The sequence below is a fragment of the Oncorhynchus nerka genome, linkage group LG9a (assembly GCF_034236695.1).
Source record: "Oncorhynchus nerka isolate Pitt River linkage group LG9a, Oner_Uvic_2.0, whole genome shotgun sequence".
NCBI lineage: Eukaryota > Metazoa > Chordata > Actinopteri > Salmoniformes > Salmonidae > Oncorhynchus > Oncorhynchus nerka.
The window spans coordinates 44,282,253-44,306,742 of NC_088404.1; the positions used below are offsets into that span (position 1 = coordinate 44,282,253).

A 24,490-nucleotide genomic window follows, 5' to 3' on the forward strand; every position below is an offset into this window, starting at 1 on the left:
ATTTCTTTTTTTTCTTTTTTACACCATAGTCAGAACAAGCTAGAGTACAGATCTACTGTAAAATAATGGCCATGCACCAAACAATGCACACATCCAGAGTGACGCTATGGAAATGGAAATTCCAGAAGTTCCCAAACTTCATCACTGTTCTGCTCTCTCTTTTCTGCTGCTCGTCTTTGACTAATATTAGTTTGAAAATATATTTGATGACAAAAGATGCCATACGCATATTTCTTTAAAACAGTACACTTCCTCAAATCCTAGGCTTTAGAGGGTGACTTTCTCTTTAAAAAGTACAGTACCTCGTTGACCAAATCGGAGAGTTGTATGTATGAGCGCATATGAATAAGATGTGTAAGTGCGGATACTTTTCTGACCAATCACACCATTAGCTGGGATTACTGACAAGTTGTTCACCCAATCGAAGTGGATATTTTTCAGTTAATGGGCTTATCTGGCAGAGTTTGGGGTAATGGATCACACAGCTGTTTTTCTCGATTTCAGGGGTTATGACAGAGTAGAAGGGAGTGGGCGTATTCCTTGAATTGCATTTCGAAAAAGCTACGGACTGTTTAACGAAAAGATAATCCTTGTCGTTATTTCTCTGGAACAAATCTGGATGCGCCACTTGTTATGCTTACGACCAATATGATTTAACTAAATAGTTTACGTTTAAACTTTAACACTAAGGTAGCTGGCTGCAGTTCATACATACAGTTTATGGTATGGTCTTGTTTATTAGCCGACGCTCTCAGAAGTTCAACGAATGCCATGCGGATTCCCATCGAAAAGTATTGTTTTACAGAAGGAAATCAGAGAGTGGCGCCTCTGACACTGGAAGTAAAGTATCTCTCTGTGTAATACTTATATGGTATTTTTCATTTCAATCTACTTCATGGAGGAATGTGCATGCTATGTTCCATAATCAATTGATGTGTGGACCTCCGGGGGCTGGCAGAGAAAACCTGGATGACTGGAGAGTTGGCACTACGCTGAGCCTCGCAGTACAGTAAACCCAGACTCATGCTTTTCTTTATAGACTTTCACCTGAACAACGTTTTGGATGCATCTTTCAACAATGTTGCGACTGGCCTGTAAACAAATAAAGCGGGCGTGCGGTAGGCCCAATGTATGTTTCCGAAAACTCAAGAAGTCCTGGATACATTGAATACGATTTTTGTCAAAGGAATAATCAACGCCAGGTGCACGTTCACAAAGTAACTGTTCCGGCACCCGGATTGCTGCACTCTTTTGTTTCAAGTTTGTTATAGTAGGCCTAGATGGAGTTTTGGCTGACTCATTTTAGTCTTGCCATTTTATTATTTTTAGGCTTAATTACTATCAACAAAATAATACATATTTTAAATTTGTGACTCGGTGTTAAAATGGTTGAAAATCGGTGCTCCGTTCAAAGGGAAGGGGTCTACCACTGGTTCTCGATATTGAACTCGGCCCAGAGAGCCGAGTTCCTTTGTGGGCTTCTGGACCTCTGTGTTCCGATCGAACTACGCTTCCTCGGGTCATGCTTGGAAGACTTAGCCCGCAAGGACTATCACTCCCTCAGGGACGCCGAGATCAAAGCCAACAACCCCGCTGACCTCTCGAACCTTACCAACATCACCGACGACGTCGTGAGGAGCAAGCTGCTCATCTCCCTCGCACTTCTCAACTCGGACAACCGAGATGCGGCGGGTGTTCTCTTCCGAACGCTCACGCACATCGACAGCGTCATCAACAACTATGGCCTGCAGCTCAACGATGGACGAACGGGGGAGCAGTTCCTTCTCCTCTTCACCATGGCATCCAATCATCCGGCGTTCAGCTTTCACCAGAAACAGGTGCTAAGACAGGAGCTGACCCAGATCCAAGAGATCCTGCAGGTCACCTGTGGAGACCAGCAGGCCAGGACTGGCACGCTGGCCACCCTGTCTCCCGCCACTAGCATCCCTACCTACATCACTGCGCCCACCCTCAACTCCAGTCAGGCTGGGTGTCCATGTTGTCATAAGGTAGGTCATATATTGTCCCCGTTGTCACTTACTTGATGGCTATATATATATATATATATGAATGGTCTTGTGCCACTTCCAAGTTTGAGCAGCCATCCAGAACACAAAGTTGTAGGATACCTAACAAGCAAAAGAGTTAGTGAGTGCCAGTGCTCCCAACACGGTCCAGGTTCTGGTATAGTGGTCTACACTCCACTGGTTCTGGTAGTGATGTTGTACAAGGGCCTTCACATCCTTGACAAATGCATCTTGTGGGACAGCTCTGTACCCTCTTTGGTATGAGAAGATCATATGAAGGAAAATGTGTTGTGGTTACACTGTAGGCCTACATTATTTATAACCGATTGAGAATAGAGTGTTGTTACACGGTAAGAACACTATAGTACGCCTGCTCCTTTTACTTGTGTGGGTTTTTCCAAAAGTATGGGAGGGGGTGATAACGTTATAGTGCTTCCCCCGTTTCCAGGTCAGGCTGAGACAAACTCTAAGGAAAGTGACCTGAACGGAATTCATTTAACTAAACAAACATGTTTTTCACTGGTCCCCCAGGGGCATGTCTGTCGGTTGTCCCCGACCATTGGTGGTCCCCCTGAGTCCTGGACATTCACTCACAATGTCTGCCTGTAGATTCAGCATGACTTTTACTTCTCTGGAGAACCGGATGTCAACACGGCAATGTGGGAATAGGAAACCACGTCTTCCTCGTTAACAAAATATACAGCTTTCTTTGGTTTTAAAATGGATTGCAAAATGTTAGGAATGATGTTATGACAGTTTAAGGGGCTTTTGACGAAACAGGAATATTATAATTTACAAAAAAACAACCTCAAGATACATCTGAAAGTGTGTGCGCGTGCGTGTGCATATGCGTGTCTGCACTAGCGTGTGTGTTTGACAGAGAAAGAGAGTCCAGAACACTTAAAAGGACAAATATAATGTTACAAATGAAAAATTAACCGTAAACCATCAGTTGGATTTGAACACATTGGAACACAGGTTTAGGATCACTATGAAGGCCTGTTTGTCATTGGTTTAAATCAGAGACACACAGCAGACAAACACAGGGCCGTTCAAACTCGTGGCTGAGAGGAAAGTACCCTGCCTGCTCAAAGGAAAGTGGTTGGTTGTATTTAGTGTTGTTTTGGTCTTGGCCTCCGTTAAGTGCAGGCCAGCACATTTCTCAACACTGAAATCAACCCTGTGTGAGAGAGACTCAAGCTCCGGTGAATCACCAGGAAGCTCTCTGACTGTTTGAAGAAGAAGCCTTTACGGTCACCCTAACCCAACCAGACATGAAATATAAACCACACTCACATATTAATTATTCATTGAATTATAAACTTATGGTGATGGGTGATGAGAAGAAAGTCAATGAAAAAACTCACACATTTGTTATTAGATAATGTTCTACTTTATTTGGGGTTTAAGCCTTCAGGAAAACATGCAGGAGGAACTCCTTAGCGGGGTTTCAGGGCGTTATCTGCCACTGTCATGCCCGTTTCAGTTCTAAACCCCAGCTCATCCAGCTAGCATCTCTCCTAACAGCAGGATTTCCCCTTTTCCTCAAGAAAAATAGAAGATTTGGCAGGAGTCGATGCGGATGTGGCAGTAGCACACTGTAAAGCATACTTAATTGGCTTCAGAGCTTGTCTGTGTGTGTTTAGGTTTCTGCTTGGGTGAGCATGTGTGCTGCATGACCTCTGCTGTTAAACACATCAGCCTCACCACCGAGAGTGCTTCAAAAAGGAAAGAAAGACACAACACATTCGGTTTGGAATCAAGCCATTCCCATGACCAATCAGTTTGAACTGCACAACTCTAGAAAATAGATTTTACCTGTCAATTATTACTGAAGCATTAAGATTACTGGGCATATTACAAGTAAAGACGATCAGGATAAATTGTCCTTAAATAACATAAGAGTAGACCACCTAACAACAGTCCTTTTCAAACGGCTCACCTTTCCAGGAAGCTGGTTAGTTGTACAGACAAGTGTTTAGAGTAGCAGTGGCTATTACTCTCTCCTACCTGACTTCTTGACAACTTTTCAAGGTACCTAATCACAGCGCAAGCAGGACAGACACCTGCAGGCCTGCTTAGTGTGTCAGTGCCCACTGTCAATGGTCATAACGTGTAACTCTTAAGACAATATAGGCTACTGTGAAAGAGCTCTAACATTTTGTGAAAGACCAGCCGTCATATTTGTGGGAGCCTTTAACTAATGACAGCTTTCCATCTCTTAAAGGGGCACTTCATCACATTTTAACCTCATATTCAGTATCTCCAGCACCATGCCATTTTCTATGTGAAAACAGTGATTTTCTATGTTCTGTAGTTAAAAAGTCCTGAGAAAATGACACCCTATGCGGTCAACAGACGTCATTTTCAAATGATTTCAGTGATTTTGAAAAATTAATGTGTGACCCTATCTCTTACCTCTTTGAGTTATGGTAGAATGTGTGCGACAGTCTGAAAAGGCTGTCCAGGTGCTGAAAGATTACAGATCCGTAAACTTCGAACTACTTCTGACCATGATATTAACCTCTGACTACTTGACCTGAGCTTTGACCCCTGTTTCACAGACACTGCACCGAGAGGACGGGGCAGAGCGAGTGGACGAGGGGATTGGTCCAGAACCCATGCCTCACATGACATCTCTCTCATGTAAGGAGCTGCCAGTCAAGGTGCATGTTGGGAAACAGAGCAAAGGTGAGACACAGAACTTTGCTCTGACATACTTATACGGTACACAGAAATCGGTCACACTTATCTACCCTGTTTGCGTACGACACAGGACAGGACATCCCAGTCACAGTAAGGGTCAAGGTTCTCTCCAACAACGTCACACACTAGTATGGGAAACTTGAGTTCAAACGTAATACTTTGTCAGTCATTCGATACATGTCTTTAGAATAAGCAGTTCAGTTCGTGCCAGACACTCACACATGCACCCAGAACAAGAAACCACACGCTGAAACACTGAAATCGACAAACCAGACTCATTGAGGAATGTGGAGGCATGCTTGCGGTACTGCCCTCCCCCTATCAGAATGGGAAGGGAGAAAGATGGTCATATATCTAGTTCTCAATCTGAGGGTGCAACTTGGTGCAGTGAAGGCCATCAGTGTTATGTTTTACACATTGCTACGCTGCTCTGGTCCGGATGGAGCAGCTGCTGCAGGAATCTGCCATCATCCTCTGTTTCACACTTCTCATTCTGTCCTTTTTCAACCACTCCTTTACACTGTACATACTGTACCTCTCACACACTACTGAACACTTCTACTGCTATGTGGAATGATGTTTACAACCTTTACTCTACTAGAGTATCACTTTAGTATTAAGGTATTTGTTATGAGAGGGAATACTACAGTATATATGCTATTCAATCAGAGTGTAGCAGGCTGTTGTCTACTTCTCCTTAGTACAATCTTTTGAAATATTTGCTGTGAGGCTATAAACAGACCGGAATATACACTTGAACGCATGCACACCCACGAAGAAACAAATGCACAAAGGGCCATGCTTGTTTGGATTTGGATGATGCTGTTGCATTGAGTTATTTGAAGGTCCCGGAAACTACAGCTATCAATATTGTATGTTTCTTAGTTGTCTGCTTTCTTTTCTATCTCTTTTTTCTTGTTGGCTGGACCAACACACAGATGTTGAATCCAAGAGTGGTCACATGTTATGTAATTCACGAGCCACGTTTTCTTCTCCAGTTTTGGAAAGTTTAGTCTGGAGGTGGGACGGAGTGGAGGGAAAATGGGAAATGATGACCTCAGCAATGTGTCTTTCTCCAAAGTTCTCAAAATAGGCAGTAGATGGTAGTACAGTAGAAGTTCTAAATTCTAGATTCCTCTTCTTCTTTGATTCACTGCACTATCTTGTAGGTAGAAGTGACAGATCACTGGATTGTACTGTAACAATTTCATATTTTGAACACAAGTATATGCACAGACACACACTGTGTCAGTGTGCAGGATTGTCTTTTATCTGAACGTAGTGTAAATATTAAGGGGGTTGATCGTTTTTTGAAGTGTGCTAGTGGGTTAAAGAGTTGATAGTTAGAGGAGCATGTTAAGCTGGGGTCTAATATTGCTTTGAAAGGAGCAGGTCTCTCGGTTACTCAGTAGGATTGGCCCTTTCGTTTTCTGGTAACCCAATGCTGAGTTAGCTACACTACCTCATGGCCAGGGCTGCATGCCTGTCATCAGCAGCACAAAGCAGGGCAAGCATACCTCCAAGCACACACACACACGCACACATGCACACACACAGTGGCAAGAGTGCACTTGTTATTCAAACATGCAGATAGTGAGTGACTATTATTTTGTAATGCAATCTTGGTTTTGCCTTCATTCATAATACACAACACGAAAGATGCTGATAATGCACAAAAGAGAATATCTACTTTTGTGTGTCTTTGTGTGACGGTGTATTTTCACAGGGTGCAATATGTAACCAGATCTGTTAGAATGGCAGAATGCCCTGGATTAACGAGTCTGGCACCAGGCATGTGGAGCCTCCAGCAGCTGCTGCCTGCTGGGCACGGGGCAGGGCAGGGTACTGAGGGAGAGGCAAGGTGGTAGAGGGCAGTGGGCTGGGTACCTGAGCACTGTGGGCAGTGGGCTGGGTGGCTGGACAGGGGGCTGGGCTGGGTGGCTGGGTAGTGGGCTGGGTGGATGGACAGTATGCTGGGTGGATGAGCAGTGGGCTGGGTGGATGGACAGTGGGCTGGGTGGATGGACAGTGGGCTGGGTGGCTGGACAGTGGGCTGGGTGGATGGGCAGTGGGCTGGGTTGAAGGACAGTGGGCTGGGTGGCTGGACAGTGGGCTGGGTGGCTGGACAGTGGGCTGGGTGGATGGGCAGTGGGCTGGGTGGATGGACAGTGGGCTGGGTGGCTGGACAGTGGGCTGGGTGGCTGGACAGTGGGCTGGGTGGCTGGACAGTGGGCTGGGTGGATGGGCAGTGGGCTGGGTGGCTGGACAGTGGGCTGGGTGGATGTACAGTGGGCTGGGTGGCTGGACAGTGGGCTGGGTGGATGTACAGTGGGCTGGGTGGCTGGACAGTGGACTGGGTGGCTGGGCAGTGGGCTGGGTGGCTGGGCAGTGGGCTGGGTGGATGGACAGTGGGCTGGGTGGCTGGACAATGGGCTGGGTGGATGGACACTGTGGGCTGGGTGGATGGACAGTGGGCTGGGTGGCTGGGCAGTGGGCTGGGTGGATGGACAGTGGGCTGGGTGGTTGGACAGTGGGCTAGGTGGCTGGGCAGTGTGCTGGGTGGATGGACAGTGGGCTGGGTGGCTGGGCAGTGGGCTGGTTGGATGGGCACTGTGGGCAGTGTGCTGGGTGGCTGGGCAGTGGGCTTGGTGGATCAGCAGGGGGCTGGGCAGGGGGTTGAGTGGCTGCCCTTACAACAACAACAACAAACATTTTCACATGTGAAATAGCTGTTTTCACATGTTGAGCTGAAGTTTCACATGAAACCATATTTTCAAATGTATTAAATTTAGAGTTCACATGTTAACACCACCTCTTCGCATGTGAAAAATAAAAACATGTTTACACCTCATATGTGAAATGTGCAGTTTTACATGTGAAAAACTTTCTCATGTGAAAATCTTACTTTCACATGTGAAATAGCATTTTCACATGTAAAAAACAATCACATGATTTTCATATAAGCCCTTGGGCTTCCAACCACACCTGCACCCAGTTTGGGTTTGATCTGTATTGTTGTCTATCACATGTTTTCTTTGGTGAAAATAAATAAAACAAAATAAATAAAACTAAAACATGTAAGAAAATTAAACGGGCAAAAATCTCACTTTCACGTGTGGAATTGCATCTTCACATGTAAAAAACAATCGCATGTAAAAATCACATTTGCAGTTTCACATGTAATAAAACTCCACATGTGAAAATCTTACTTTCACATGTGGAATTTCATTTTCACATGTGGTGGTGAAAGTGTTTTTCTCCTCACGTCAAAATGTGGTGTTAACATGTTGCTGTAGCAATGTTTCACACATAAAATTGCAAATGATCTAATGTCATTCTGTAAAAAGTTAACTTAGCCTACCTGACTATATTAATTAATGTGTGTTAAAAATAATGATTTTTAATTTCTGAGTCATCCATACTGAGTGTAACTGCTGCAGGCGCATGCCTCTCTTCTTCATACGTTGGTCAATGACGGTCGGAAGTTCATCACCAAGTATATTTTCTATTCGATAAGTAGCTGTTGTCTTGCTAGGGAATACTTAATAATGCTGTTTGATTGCTCAGTTCTTGTGGACTAAAATACATTTCATTATCCAGGGCAACTTACATTTTCATACTGGTCTCCCATGGGAATCAAACCCACAACCCTGGCCTTGCAAGAGCCTTGCTTTACCAACTGAGCCACACAGGACTTCACCTCTTCCAAGCAATCAGTGCTGGGAGGTGTGTCTTTCACCTCTGCAGGGATATTAAAGCAAGTACTTCAGTCTCCCCTCTTTTTTCAGTGGTGGCAGTATTGTGAAGCGGTAATGTTGTCTCTGAAACAAAGACACTCTTCTGAGTTGTTCTGTTGAGTTGTCCAGGAGGGAAAGAGAGGAAGGCTCCACACCACTCTCACTTGAGTATCTTACCTAGTTATTTTCTGATGATCTCATTTTGCTATTTTGTAGCTTTGGCACAGTGTCTTCGAAAGTATTAACACCCCTTCAAAGTTTTCCACATTTTGTTGCCTTACAACCTGAATTTAAAATGGATTATATTTAGATTTTTTGTCACTGTCCTACACACAATACCCCATAATGTCAAAGTGGAATGATGTTTTTCGAAATGTTTACAAATGAATAAAAAATGAAAACATTAAATGTCTTGAGCCAAGTATTCAAGTCCTTTTTTATGGCAAGCCTAAATAAATTAGGAGTTTACATATGCTTAAAAAGTCACATAATATAAGTTGCCTCAACTCACACTGTGTGCAATAATAGTGTTGAACATGAAAGGGATTTTCAATGTCTGCTTTTTATTTTTTACCAATCTACGACTGAGGGACCTTACAGATAATTGTATGTGTGGGGTACAGAGATTAGGTAGTCATTAAAAAAATCATGAATTTCAAACACAGATTCAACCACAGAGACCAGGGAGGTTTTCCAATGCCTCTCAAAGAAATGGCACCTATTGGTAGATGGGTGAAAATAAAAAAGTAGACATTGAAAATCCCTTTGAGCATGTTCAAGATGACGTGCATACCTATATAACGTAGGTAGATGACGTAATGACGCCACAAAAAATACAGCGCTACACAGAACAAAAGCAGAAAAATACTAAGCGCACACTTCCAACAACTAAACAAGTTCAAGTCGAGCAGTCATTTTAAAGAGTAAGAAAATTTCAGCGAGACAACTCAAAGGCGAAATCCATTAACGCCAAGATAATGGAATTCATTGCCCTTGACAATCAACTGTTCTCTGTCGTGGATGATCGAGCACCTCGAGCCCCGGTACACACTACCAAGTAGGCACTATTTTTCAGATGTTGCCCTACCGGAGTTACATAGTATTGTTGAAACGCCGTACCAGGCAGTGAACCAGCCCGATAGGATGCTCTCAATTGTGAGGGTCTTAGGGGCCAAGCCGAATTTCTTCAGCCTCCTGAGGTTGAATAAGCACTGTTGCGCGTTCTTCACAACCCTGTCTGTGTGGGTGGACCATTTCAAATGGTCAGTGATGTGTACTCCAAGGAACTTGAAGCTTTCCACCTTCTCCACTGCGGTCCCGCCCATGTGGATAGAGGCGTGCTCCCTCAGCTGTCTCCTGAAGTCCACGATCAGCTCAGTTTTATTGATGTTGAGGGAGATGTTATTTTCCTGGCACCACTCCACCAGGGCCCTCACCTCCTCCCTCTAGGCTGTCTAGTCATTGTTGGTAATCAGGCATATTACTGTTGTGTCGTCTGCAAACTTGATGATTGAGTTGGAGGCGTGCGTGGCCACGCAGTCATGGGTGAACAGGGAGTACAGAAGGGGGCTGAGCACACACCCTTGTGGGGCCCCTGTGTTGAGGATCAACGAAGTGGAGGTGTTGTTGCCTACCTTCACCATCTGGGGCGGCCCGTCAGGAAGTCCAGGACCCAGTTGCACAGGGCGGGGTTCAGACCCAGGGCCACGTGCTTAATGATGGAATGTAAGTACAGTATTTACTTTCAGAGGTGAATGTATCAAACCAGTTGCTGTGATAACAAATGTTTTGTTGTGCACTATCCTCAAACAATAGCATGGTATTTTCGTTGTTGTAATAGCTACTGTAAATTGGACACTGCAGTAATATTAACAAGAATTTAATCTTTAAATGTAATAATTTAAACCGTCCCGTTTTAGGGACACCGATCCCGTAGAGGTCTTAACACGCTTAAATGTCTTACTCACGTCAGCCACGGAGAATGAGAGCCCACTGTCCTTAGGAGCGGGCTATGTCGGTGGCACTGTGCTATCCTCAAAGAGGGCGAAGAACGTGTTCAGCTTGTCCAGGAGCAAGACCTCAGAACATATTCCAGTCTTGAAGCATGGAATCCGATTGGTCAGACCAGCGTTGAAAACACCATAGCACGGGTACTTCCTGTTTGAGCTTCTGCCTATAGGAAGGGAGGAGCAAAATGGAGTCGTGATCTGATTTGCCAAAGGGAGAGCGGGGAGGGCCTTGTAGGCATCTCGGAAGGGAATGTAGCTGTGGTCGAGCATTTTTCCAGAGCGAGTACTACAGTCAATGTGTTGACAGAACTTCGGTAGTGTTTTCCTCAAATAGTCTTTGTTAAAATCCCCAGGTACAATAAATGCGGCCTCGGGATATGTGGTTTCCAGTTTGCACAAAGTCCAGTGTAGTTCCTTGAGGGCTGTCGTGGTATCGGCTTGAGGTGGAATATACACGGCTGTGACTATAACCGAAGAGAATTCTCTTGGGAGGTAATATGGTCAGCATTTTATTGTGAGGTATTCTAGGTCGGATGAACAAAAGGACTTGAGTTTTATGTACGTTATCACAATCACACCATGAATAGTTCATCATAAAACATATACCACCTCCTTTCTTCTTCCCAGAGAGTTCTTTATTCCTGTCTGCGCGATGTACTGAGAACTCAGCTGTCTGTATGGATGTGAACTGTATATCCGTAGGGAGTAGAGAGCTATGATTCTGTGAAAGTATGTTACAGTCCCTGATGTCTCTCTGGAAGGAGATCCTCGCCCTGAGCTCCTCTACTTTATTGTCCAGAGACTGAACATTAGCGAGTAATATACTTGCATCCTAGACCTTTCCACTTCACAATAACAGTACAGTTGACTGGGGAGCTTTAGCAGGGCAGAAATTTGACGAACTGACTTGTTGGAAAGGTGGCATCATATGACGGTGCCACGTTGAAAGTCACTGAGCTCTTCAGTAAGGCCATTCTACTATCAGTGTTTGTCTATGGCGATTGCATGGCTGTGTGCTCTAGTTTATACACCTGACAGCGATGGGTATGGCTGAAATAGCCGAATCCACTAATTTGAAGGCGTGCCCGCAAGCTTTTGTATATACTGTATAGTGTTTTACTTTTCATAAATGTTTTACAAATACATTTTTAAAAGGTGTTTTGTGTAGATCCTTGACAAAAAATATGCCAATTAAATCCATTTTAATCCCACTTTGTAGCACAACAATATGTGGAAAAGTCAACGGTTGTGAATGCTTTCTGAAGGCACTGTATGTGTGTGTTTTCTACCCCAGTTCAAATCAAATTTTATTTGTCACATACACATGGTTAGCAGATGTTAATGCGAGTGTAGCGAAATGCTTGTGCTTCTAGTTTCGACAATGCAGTAATAACCAACAAGTAATCTAACTAACAATTCCAAAACGACTGTCTTACACTTGTGTGTATAAGGGGATAAAGAATATGTACATAAAGATATATGAATGAGTGATGGTACAGAGCGGCATGGGCAAGATACAGTAGATGTTATCGAGTACAGTATATACATATGAGATGAGTATGTAAACAAAGTGGCATAGTTACAGTGGCTAGTGATACATGTATTACATAAAGATGCAGTAGATGATATAGAGTACAGTATATACGTATACATATGAGATGAATAATGTAGGGTATGTAAACATTATATTAGGTAGCATTGTTTAAAGTGGCTAGTGATATATTTTACATAATTTCCCATCAATTCCCATTATTAAAGTGGCTGGAGTTGAGTCAGTGTGTTGGCAGCAGCCACTCAATGTTAGTGGTGGCTGTTTAACAGTCTGATGGCCTTGAGATAGAAGCTGTTTTTCAGTCTCTCGGTCCCAGCTTTGATGCACCTATACTGACCTCGCCTTCTGGATGATAGCGGGGTGAACAGGCAGTGGCTCGGGTGGTTGTTGTCCTTGAGGATCTTTATGGCCTTCCTGCAACATCTGGTGGTGTAGGTGTCCTGGAGGGCAGGTAGTTTGCCCCCGGTGATGCGTTGTGCAGACCTCACTACCCTCTGGAGAGCCTTACGGTTGTGGGCGGAGCAGTTGCCGTACCAGGCGGTGATACAGCCCGCCAGGATGCTCTCGATTGTGCATCTGTAGAAGTTTGTGAGTGCTTTTGGTGACAAGCCGAATTCCTTCAGCCTCCTGAGGTTGAAGAGGCGCTGCTGCGCCTTCTTCACAATGCTGTCTGTGTGGGTGGACCAATTCAGTTTGTCTGTGATGTGTATGCCGAGGAACTTAAAACTTGCTACCCTCTCCACTACTGTTCCATCAATGTGGATAGGGGGGTGTTCCCTCTGCTGTTTCCTGAAGTCCACAATCATCTCCTTAGTTTTGTTGACGTTGAGTGTGAGGTTATTTTCCTGACACCACACTCCGTGGGCCCTCACCTCCTCCCTGTAGGCCGTCTCGTCGTTGTTGGTAATCAAGACTACCACTGTTGTGTCGTCCGCAAACTTGATGATTGAGTTGGAGGCGTGCGTGGCCACGCAGTCGTGGGTGAACAGGGAGTACAGGAGAGGGCTCAGAACGCACCCTTGTGGGGCCCCAGTGTTGAGGATCAGCGGGGTGGAGATGTTGTTGCCTACCTTCACCACCTGGGGGCGGCCCGTCAGGAAGTCCAGTACCCAGTTGCACAGGGCGGGGTCGAAACCCAGGGTCTCGAGCTTGATGACGAGTTTGGAGGGTACTATGGTGTTAAATGCCGAGCTGTAGTCGATGAACAAATCAAATCAAATCAAATTTATTTATATAGCCCTTCGTACATCAGCTGATATCTCAAAGTGCTGTACAGAAACCCAGCCTAAAACCCCAAACAGCAAGCAATGCAGGTGTAGAAGCACGGTGGCTAGGAAAAACTCCCTAGAAAGGCCAAAACCTAGGAAGAAACCTAGAGAGGAACCAGGCTATGTGGGGTGGCCAGTCCTCTTCTGGCTGTGCCGGGTAGAGATTATAACAGAACATGACCAAGATGTTCAAATGTTCATAAATGACCAGCATGGTCGAATAATAATAAGGCAGAACAGTTGAAACTGGAGCAGCAGCACAGTCAGGTGGACTGGGGACAGCAAGGAGTCATCATGTCAGGTAGTCCTGGGGCACGGTCCTAGGGCTCAGGTCCTCCGAGAGAGAGAAAGAAAGAGAGAATTAGAGAGAGCATATGTGGGGTGGCCAGTCCTCTTCTGGCTGTGCCGGGTGGAGATTATAACAGAACGTGGCCAAGATGTTCAAATGTTCATAAATGACCAGCATGGTTGAATAATAGTAAGGCAGAACAGTTGAAACTGGAGCAGCAGCATGGCCAGGTGGACTGGGGACAGCAAGGAGTCATCATGTCAGGTAGTCCTGGGACATGGTCCTAGGGCCCAGGCCAGTTGAAACTGGAGCAGCAGCATGGCCAGGTGGACTGGGGACAGCAAGGAGTCATCATGTCAGGTAGTCCTGGGGCATGGTCCTAGGGCTCAGGTCCTCCGAGAGAGAGAAAGAAAGAGAGGAGAGAATTAGAGAACGCACACTTAGATTCACACAGGACACCGAATAGGACAGGAGAAGTACTCCAGATATAACAAACTGACCCTAGCCCCCCGACACATAAACTACTGCAGCATAAATACTGGAGGCTGAGACAGGAGGGGTCAGGAGACACTGTGGCCCCATCCGAGGACACCCCCGGACAGGGCCAAACAGGAAGGATATAACCCCACCCACTTTGCCAAAGCACAGCCCCCACACCACTAGAGGGATATCTTCAACCACCAACTTACCATCCTGAGACAAGGCCGAGTATAGCCCACAAAGATCTCCGCCACGGCACAACCCAAAGGGGGGGCGCCAACCCAGACAGGCTGACCACAACAGTGATTCAACCCACCCAGGTGACGCACCCCCCCCCAGGGACGGCATGAGAGAGCCCCAGTAAGCCAGTGACTCAGCCCCCGTAACAGGGTTAGATGCAGAGAATCCCAGTGGAAAGAGGGGAACCGGCCAGGCAGAGACAGCAAGGGCGGTTCGTTGCTCCAGAGCCTTTCCGTTCACCTTCCCACTCCTGGGCCAGACTACACTCAATCATATGACCCACTGAAGAGATGAGTCTTCAGTAAAGACTTAAAGGTTGAGACCGAGTTTGCGTCTCTGACATGGGTAGGCAGACCGTTCCATAAAAATGGAGCTCTATAGGAGATGACCATTTAAATGAGCTCTATAGGAAATGACCATTTAAATGACTTAAATGTAAAATGTAAATGAGAAAGCCCTGCCTCCAGCTGTTTGCTTAGAAATTCTAGGGACAATTAGGAGGCCTGCGTCTTGTGACCATAGCGTACGTGTAGGTATGTACGGCAGGACCAAATCAGAGAGATAGGTAGGAGCAAGCCCATGTAATGCTTTGTAGGTTAGCAGTAAAACCTTGAAATCAGCCCTTGCTTTGACAGGAAGCCAGTGTAGAGAGGCTAGCACTGGAGTAATATGATCAAATTTTTTGGTTCTAGTCAGGATTCTAGCAGCCGTATTTAGCACTAACTGAAGTTTATTTAGTGCTTTATCCGGGTAGCCGGAAAATAGAGCATTGCAGTAGTCTAACCTAGAAGTGACAAAAGCATGGATTAATTTTTCTGCATCATTTTTGGACAAAGTTTCTGATTTTTGCAATGTTACGTAGATGGAAAAAAAGCTGTCCTCGAAATGGTCTTGATATGTTCTTCAAAAGAGAGATCAGGGTCCAGAGTAACGCCGAGGTCCTTCACAGTTTTATTTGAGACGACTGTACAACCATTAAGATTAATTGTCAGATTCAACAGAAGATCTCTTTGTTTCTTGGGACCTAGAACAAGCATCTCTGTTTTGTCCGAGTTTAAAAGTAGAAAGTTTGCAGCCATCCACTTCCTTATGTCTGAAACACATGCTTCTAGCGAGGGCAATTTTGGGGCTTCACCATGTTTCATTGAAATGTACAGCTGTGTGTCATCTGCATAGTAGTGAAAGTTTACATTATGTTTTCGAATAACATCCCCAAGAGGTAAAATATATAGTGAAAACAATAGTGGTCCTAAAACAGAACCTTGAGGAACACCGAAATTTACAGGACAAACCATTCACAGAGACAAACTGATATCTTTCCGACAGATAAGATCTAAACCAGGCCAGAACATGTCCGTGTAGACCAATTTGGGTTTCCAATCTCTCCAAAAGAATGTGGTGATCGATGGTATCAAAAGCAGCACTAAGGTCTAGGAGCACGAGGACAGATGCAGAGCCTCGGTCCGATGCCATTAAAATGTCATTTACCACCTTCACAAGTGCCGTCTCAGTGCTATGATGGGGTCTAAAACCAGACTGAAGCATTTCGTATACATCGTTTGTCTTCAGGAAGGCAGTGAGTTGCTGCGCAACAGCCTTCTCTAAAATTTTTGAGAGGAATGGAAGATTCGATATAGGCCGATAGTTTTTTATATTTTCTGGGTCAAGGTTTGGCTTTTTCAAGAGAGGCTTTATTACTGCCACTTTTAGTGAGTTTGGTACACATCCAGTGGATAGAGAGCCGTTTATTATGTTCAACATAGGAGGGCCAAGCACAGGAAGCAGCTCTTTCAGTAGTTTAGTTGGAATAGGGTCCAGTATGCAGCTTGAAGGTTTAGAGGCCATGATTATTTTCATCATTGTGTCAAGAGATATAGTACTAAAAGACTTGAGCGTCTCTCTTGATCCTAGGTCCTGGCAGAGTTGTGCAGACTCAGGACAACTGAGGTTTGGAGGAATATGCAGGTTTAAAGAGGAGTCCGTAATTTGCTTTCTAATAATCATAAACTTTTCCTCAAATAAGTTCATGAATTTATCACTGCTAAAGTCATCCTCTCTTGGGGAATGCTGCTTTTTAGTTAGCTTTGCGACAGTATCAAAAAGGAATTTCGGATTGTTCTTATTTTCCTCAATTAAGTTAGAAAAATAGGATGATCGAGCAGCAGTAAGGGCTCTTCGGTACTGCACGGTACCGTCCTTCCAAGCTAGTCGGAAGACTTCCAGTTTGGTGTGGCGCCATTTCCGTTCCAATTTTCTGGAAGCTTGCTTCAGAGCTCGGGTATTTTCTGTGTACCAGGGAGCTAGTTTCTTATGAGACATTTTTTTAGTTTTTAGGGGTGCAACTGCATCTAGGGTATTGCGCAAGGTTAAATTGAGATCCTCAGTTAGGTGGTTAACTGATTTTTGTCCTCTGGCGTCCTTGGGTAGGCAGAGGGAGTCTGGAAGGGCATCAAGGAATCTTTGTGTTGTCTGTGAATTTATAGCACGACTTTTGATGTTCCTTGGTTGGGGTCTGAGCAGATTATTTGTTGCAATTGCAAACGTAATAAAATGGTGGTCCGATAGTCCAGGATTATGAGGAAAAACATTAAGATCCACAACATTTATTCCATGGGACAAAACTAGGTCCAGCGTATGACTGTGACAGTGAGTGGGTCCAGAGACATGTTGGACAAAACCCACTGAGTCGATGATGGCTCCGAAAGCCTTTTGGAGTGGGTCTGTGGACTTTTCCATGTGAATATTAAAGTCACCAAAGATTAGAATATTATCTGCAATGACTACAAGGTCCGATAGAAATTCAGGGAACTCAGTGAGAAACGTTGTATATGGCCCAGGAGGCCTGTAAACAGTAGCTATAAAAAGTGATTGAGTAGGCTGCATAGATTTCATGACTAGAAGCTCAAAAGACGAAAACGTAATTATTTTTTTTGTAAATTGAAATTTGCTATCGTAAATGTTAGCAACACCTCCGCCTTTGCGGGATGCACGGGGGATATGGTCACTAGTGTAGCCAGGAGGTGAGGCCTCATTTAACACAGTAAATTCATCAGGCTTAAGCCATGTTTCAGTCAGGCCAATCACATCAAGATTATGATCAGTGATTAGTTCATTGACTATAATTGCCTTTGAAGTAAGGGATCTAACATTAAGTAGCCCTATTTTGAGATGTGAGGTATCATGATCTCTTTCAGTAATGACAGGAATGGAGGTGGTCTTTATCCTAGTGAGATTGCTAAGGCGAACACCGCCATGTTTAGTTTTGCCCAACCTAGGTCGAGGCACAGACACGGTCTCAATGGTGATAGCTGAGCTGACTACACTGACTATGCTAGTGGCAGGCTGGCTAATAGCCTGCTGCCTGGCCTGCACCCTATTTCATTGTGGAGCTAGAGGAGTTAGAGCCCTGTCTATGTTGGTAGATAAGATGAGAGCACCCCTCCAGCTAGGATGGAGTCCGTCACTCCTCAGCAGGTCAGGCTTGGTCCTGTTTGTGGGTGAGTCCCAGAAAGAGGGCCAATTATCTACAAATTCTATCTTTTGTGAGGGGCAGAAAACAGTTTTCAACCAGCGATTGAGTTGTGAGACTCTGCTGTAGAGCTCATCACTCCCCCTAACTGGGAGGGGGCCAGAGACAATTACTCGATGCCGACACATCTTTCTAGCTGATATGCACGCAGAAGCTATGTTGCGCTTGGTGATCTCTGACTGTTTCATCCTAACATCGTTGGTGCCGACGTGGATAACAATATCTCTATACTCTCTACACTCGCCAGTTTTAGCTTTAGCCAGCACCATCTTCAGATTAGCCTTAACGTCGGTAGCCCTGCCCCTGGTAAACAGTGTATGATCGCTGGATGATTCGCTTTAAGTCTAATACTGCGGGTAATGGAGTCGCCAATGACTAGAGTTTTCAATTTGTCAGAGCTAATGGTGGGAAGCTTCGGCGTCTCAGACCCCGTAACGGGAGGAGTAGAGACCAGAGAAGACTCGGCCTCTGACACCGACCCGCTGCTTAATGGGGAAAACCGGTTGAAAGTTTCTGTCGGCTGAATGAGCGACACCGGTTGAGCGTTCCTACAGCATTTCCTTCCAGAAACCGTGAGAAAGTTGTCCGGCTGCGGGGCCTGTGCCAGGGGATTTATACTACTATCTGTACTTACTGGTGGCACAGACGCTGTTTCATCCTTTCCTACACTGAAATTACCCATGCCTAACGATTGCGTCTGAAGCTGGGCTTGCAGTACAGCTATCCTCGCCGTAAGGCGAGCACAGCGGCTGCAATTAGAAGGCATCATGTTAATGTTACTACTTAGCTTCGGCTGTTGGAGGTCCTGACGAATCGTGTCCAGATAAAGCGTCCGGAGTGAAAAAGTTGAGGAAAAAATAAATAAATATATGAACGGTAATTAAAAAGTGAAAACCGTAAAGTTGTCAGGTAGCAAAATAGGTTGGCAACAAAACGCACAGCAACTCGAAAACAAGCCTGCAAGTTGTGACCAAACAGCATTCTCACATAGGTATTCCTCTTGTCCAGATGGGTTAGGGTAGTGTGCAGTGTGGCTGAGATTGCATCGTCTGTGGACCTATTTGGGTGGTAAGCAAATTGGAGTGGGTCTAGGGTGTCAGGTAGGGTGGAGGTGATATGGTCCTTGACTAGTCTCTCAAAGCACTTCATGATGACGGAAGTGAGTGCTACGGGGCGGTAGTCGTTTAGCTCAGTTACCTTAGCTTTCTTGGGAACAGGAACAATGGTGGCCCTCTTGAAGCATGTGGGAACAGCAGACTGGGATAGGGATTGATTGAATATGTCCGTAAACACACCAGCCAGCTGGTCTGCGCATGCTCTGAGGGCGCGGCTGGGGATGCCGTCTGGGCCTGCAGCCTTGCGAGGGTTAACACGTTTAAATGTTTTACTCACCCCGGCTGCAGTGAAGGAGAGGCCGCATGTTTTGGTTGCAGGCCGTGTCAGTGGCACTGTATTGTCCTCAAAGCGGGCAAAAAAGTGATTTAGTCTGCCTGGGAGCAAGACATCCTGGTCCGTGACGGGGCTGGTTTTCTTTTTGTTATCCGGGATTGACTGTAGACCCTGCCACATACCTCTTGTGTCTGAGCCGTTGAATTGAGATTCTACTTTGTCTCTATACTGACGCTTAGCTTGTTTGATTGCCTTGTGGAGGGAATAGCTACACTGTTTGTATTCGGTCATGTTTCCGGTCACCTTGCCCTGATTAAAAGCAGTGGTTCGCGCTTTCAGTTTCACGCGAATGCTGCCATCAATCCACGGTTTCTGGTTTGGGAATGTTTTAATCGTTGCTATGGGAACTACATTTTCAACGCACGTTCTAATGAACTCGCACACCGAATCAGCGTATTCGTCAATGTTGTTGTCTGACGCAATACGAAACATATCCCAGTCCACGTGATGGAAGCAGTCTTGGAGTGTGGAATCAGATTGGTCGGACCAGCGTTGAACAGACCTCAGCGTGGGAGCTTCTTGTTTTAGTTTCTGTCTGTAGGCAGGGATCAAAAAAATGGAGATGTGGTCAGCTTTTCCGAAAGGAGGGCGGGGCAGGGCCTTATATGCGTCGCGGAAGTTAGAATAGCAGTGATCCAAGGTTTTGCCAGCCCTGGTTGCGCAATCGATATGCTGATACAATTTAGGGAGTCTTGTTTTCAGATTAGCCTTGTTAAAATCCCCAGCTACAATGAAAGCAGCCTCAGGATGTATGGATTCCAGTTTGCAAAGAGTCAAATAAAGTTTGTTCAGAGCCATCGATGTGTCTGCTTGGGGGGGAATATATACGGCTGTGATTATAATCAAAGAGAATTCCCTTGGTAGATAATGCGGTCGACATTTGATTGTGAGGAATTCTAAATCAGGTGAACAGAAGGACTTGAGTTCCTGTATGCTTTTGTGACCACACCATGTCTCGTTAGCCATAAGGCATACGCCCCCGCCCCTCTTCTTACCAGAAAGATGTTTGTTTCTGTCGGCGCGATGTGTGGAGAAACCAGCTGGCTGCACCGACTCGATATTGTCTCTCCAGTGAGCCATGTTTCCGTGAAGCAAAGAACGTTACAGTCTCTGATGTCCCACTGGAATGCTACCCTTGCTCGGATTTCATCAACCTTGTTGTCAAGAGACTGGACATTGGCGAGAAGTATACTGGGGAGTGGTGCACGATGTGCCCGTCTCCGGAGTCTGACCAGAAGACCGTTACGTTTCCCTCTTTTACGAAGTCGTTTTTTGGGGTTGCCGGCTGGGATCCATTCCGTTGTCCTGGGTGAAAGGTAGAACACAGGATCCGCTTCGCGAAAGTCATATTCTTGGTCGTACCTGATGGTTAGTTGACGCTGCTCTTATATTCAGTAGTTCTTCTCGACTGTATGTAATGAAACCTAAGATGACCTGGGGTACTAATGTAAGAAATAACACGTAAAAAACAAAAAACTGCATAGTTTCCTAGGAACGCGAAGCGAGGCGGCCATCTCTGTCGGCGCCGGAAAATTCGCTCCTCTTCGATGTAGGTTTTACAGATGCTCCTCTACCCCGTAGCGGCAACCCCTCTAATTTAGCGTACCCTGCATGCACAACCTATGTGGAATTCCTAGTGCCCTTCAGTCTCTACACTTTTTGCCACTGACGGAGACATTGATTACTCTAGAGAACACTGCTGCACCAGCTGTTCTCTTGTCATCTGACTACATTGTTATTTATTTGGCTCTTTTTTTTTTGGGGGGGGGGCTCTTTTGCACCCCAGTATCTCTACTTGCACATCACCATCTGTGCATCTATCACTCCAGTGTTAGTGCTAAATTGTAATTATTTTGCCACTATTGGCCTATTTTATTGCCTTACCTCCCTAACCTTACTACATTTGCACACACTGTACATAGATTTTCCTGTTGTGTTATTGACTGTTTATCCCATGTGTAACTCTGTGTTGTTTTTTTTGCACTGCTCTGCTTTTATCTTGGCCCAACCCCAACTCAAACTTGTATCTCAAACAGACTGTTTAAAAAATATTTGCTATTTCCTCATAGTGGATGATGTCAACCTCCTGAGGAGGATGAGCTGGCCAATCAACTGAGTTAATATTTTTCATGACTGTTATACGCTCACACCATTCTGTTGTTGGGGTATGCCATACCTAATTACATTTTTTTGTGGAAGGAAAACTATTTCACTCATATTGTAATTAATTATAAGTAATATTTCATAGAAATCTAGAAACACTGGACAGTTACTTTAATGCCAATTTGTCTACGGATGATCATACCAAATCATCTCTATCAAGACCAGTCATTGTCGCGTGAACAATGGGAAATGTAGTTAGATATTTAGGTGACTTACAATAACATACACTGAACAAAACAATAAACACAAAGTCCCATGTTTCATCAGATGAAATAACAGATCCCAGAAATGTTCACAAAAACATATTTCTCTCAAATGTTCTGCACAAATTTGTTTAGATCCCTGTTAGTGAGCATTTCTCCTTTGCCAAGATAATCCATCCACCTGACAGTTGTGACATATCAAGAAGCTGATTAAACAGCATGATCATTACACAGGTGCACCTTGTCCTGGGGACAATGAAAGCCCACTCTAAAATGTGCAGTTTTGTCACAAAACACAATGCCACAGATGTCTCAAGTTTTGAGGGAGAGTGCAATTGGCATGCTGACTGCAGGAATGTTCCTCAGAGTTAATTTCCAGAGAATTTAATGTTAATTTCTCTACCATAAGCTGCCTCCAATGTCGTTTTAGAGAATTTGGCAGTACGTACACCCAGCCTCACAGCTTAGACCACGTATAACCACGCCAGTCCAGGACCTCCACATCCGGCTTCTTCACCTGTGGGATTGCTGAGCCCAGCCACCCAGACAGCTGATGAAACTGTGGGTTTTCACAACCAAAGAATTTCTGCACAAACTGTCAGAAACCGTCTCAGGGAAGCTCATCTGCATACTTATCGTCCTCACCAGGGTCTCGACCTGACTGCAGACAGTGTCGTAACTGACTTCAGTGGGGAAATGTTCACCTTCGATGGCCACTGGCACACTGGGTAAGTTTGGGATGCTCTGGATCGACGTGTATGACAGAGTGTTTCAGTTTCTGCTAATATCCACCAACTTTGCACAGCCATTGAAGAAGAGTGGGACAACATTCCACAGGCCACAATCAGCAGCCTTATCATCTCTATGCAAAGGAGATTTGTCACGCTGCATGAGGCAAATGGTGGTCACACCAGATACTGACTGGTTTTCTAATCCACGCTCCTACTTTTTTTTAAGGTATCTGTGACCAACAGATGCATATCTGTATTACCATATCTGTATTACCAGTCATGTGAAATCCATAGATTAGGGCCTAATGAATTTGTTTAAATTGACTGATTTCCTGTAGCTCAGTAAAATCTTTGAAATTGCTGCATATTTTGTTTATATTTTTGTTCATGATACCAATTTAAAAAAAGATCTGCTTAGTTTTTATCATTTTCTATTGTGTGAGGATGGAGGGGGCTGGGCCTGATGTGTAAACTCTGCCGTGACAGAGAGTGCATGGTATTAGGGCAGGACTGCTCTATTGCTGAGCCTGTGGCTACTGTATAATTTTGTATGGACAGGAGAGGGTCATGGCTAGAAGGGATGACTTTTTACAGCAGGTTATGAGAATTAGGTTAAGGTTAGGAAAATAGTTTGAGTTAGCTAAAATGCAAAAACTAATGTTTGACGTTAATTTTACAAAAGCTGGATCCCTTCTAGCCGTGACTGCAGGAGAGGGAGCTCACACAGGAAGGGAGAATCCAGGCCAGACAGCATGACATAGTTCCTCTGCTGTCTCGCTCTCACATCGCATTCACTTTTTTTTTTAAGTAAAAAAAACTTTCCCCACTTGGCTCTTTTACACACAGTGTTCCTACGCTCTTTCACTTACACACTCACACATGCCTGTGCACACACACACACACACACACACACACAGTGAGAGTAATGACGTTTTAGCCTTTAGTAAAGCAGTTTAGACTTACAGTGAAGCCTATAGACTTTCTGCTACTCAGAATATTTCAGATGAGTTCACACTTGCCTGCCGGGGGAGAGGCCCTTTCCTGGCCTGAGACTGAGAGCCAAACCTCTGGGTAAGAAAAGTTACAGGGGAGGTTTTTCACAGTATTTCTACATTTCTGATCCGCTCAGATAGGTCACATTCAGCACAGAGCTTCATTCAGCTAGCTAGTGCCTCTCCCAGTGCTAATACACACCGGAGGAAGTGCTGAGTCTGCAGGGTATATTTAACAAACAGGCTTGTGTGTGTGTACTCTACTGTATATGTGTTTATGAGTGTTGTGTATGAGATTTCAGATGGTGTGTGTGTGTGTGTGTGTGTTCTCTGAATCCGATACGGAGTTCAGCCAAATGTTTTAAAATGTCACTGGCAGGATCCCTAAAATGTGCCACTAGTCCAGCCATAAATCTAGATCATCCTGTCACTTTTTCTCTCCATGGCTCTCTTTCTTTCTACCTTGTATCTCTATCTGTATGTTCTCTCTAGTCTTTTTTGTTCTATCTCACTGTCCTCTGTTCTCCAGTTTAAAGTGTTTAATGTGTTTAAATAGACACCAGGTGACCTCATTTCCTGTGATGTTCTCTACGAATTCAGATATGTAATTTAAGTACATTCGGTGCCAAAAGAACAGTCTCAAAAGTAGATCTAACAGGAACTACGTTTTCATCTTGCATGCATGGCAGAAAAATACGAGACACCAAAGCAATGTCTTACTTGATGTTCTTTGTTTGCTGAACGATAAAATCAGATAATCCAAATAATATATATATATATATTCTTTTCTTCAGTGAACATAGAGAGGATAGAGCTGAGTGGAGTGACTCACAAGGGGGAGAAACCAAGTGAATATATGCTAGAGGTGGGTATGCGCACGCACACACACACAGACAGGAACACATAAGTTCCAGTATGTACTGTGTGTTAGTTATTGTACACTGTTGCCCTGTCTTCTCACTCTCTCCTCATCCCACAGGTCACATGGTCAGACTCCTCTGTCTCCACTGTGAGCAGGACTCACCAGGAGGTGCTGAACTTTCTCTCCCAGGTAAGAAAGTGGCTGAAGCACAGAGAGGGGACTGAGCGCTTATGTCTCTTATCGTCTGTTCTGC

General features: G+C 44.8%; 1 protein-coding gene across 1 annotated transcript in view; it reads left to right on the forward strand.

The window, feature by feature from the left end:
* Window positions 1–501: 501 nt before the first annotated feature.
* zcchc14 (zinc finger, CCHC domain containing 14) overlaps window positions 502–24,490 on the forward strand; it is a 43,501-nt gene continuing 19,512 nt past the window's right edge. Inside the window, 4 exon segments of the mRNA XM_029668300.2 lie at window positions 502–2,009; window positions 4,592–4,718; window positions 24,170–24,240; window positions 24,355–24,426. Of these exon segments, the coding sequence (XP_029524160.2) occupies window positions 1,386–2,009; window positions 4,592–4,718; window positions 24,170–24,240; window positions 24,355–24,426 (894 nt within the window). The 5' untranslated portion in view covers window positions 502–1,385.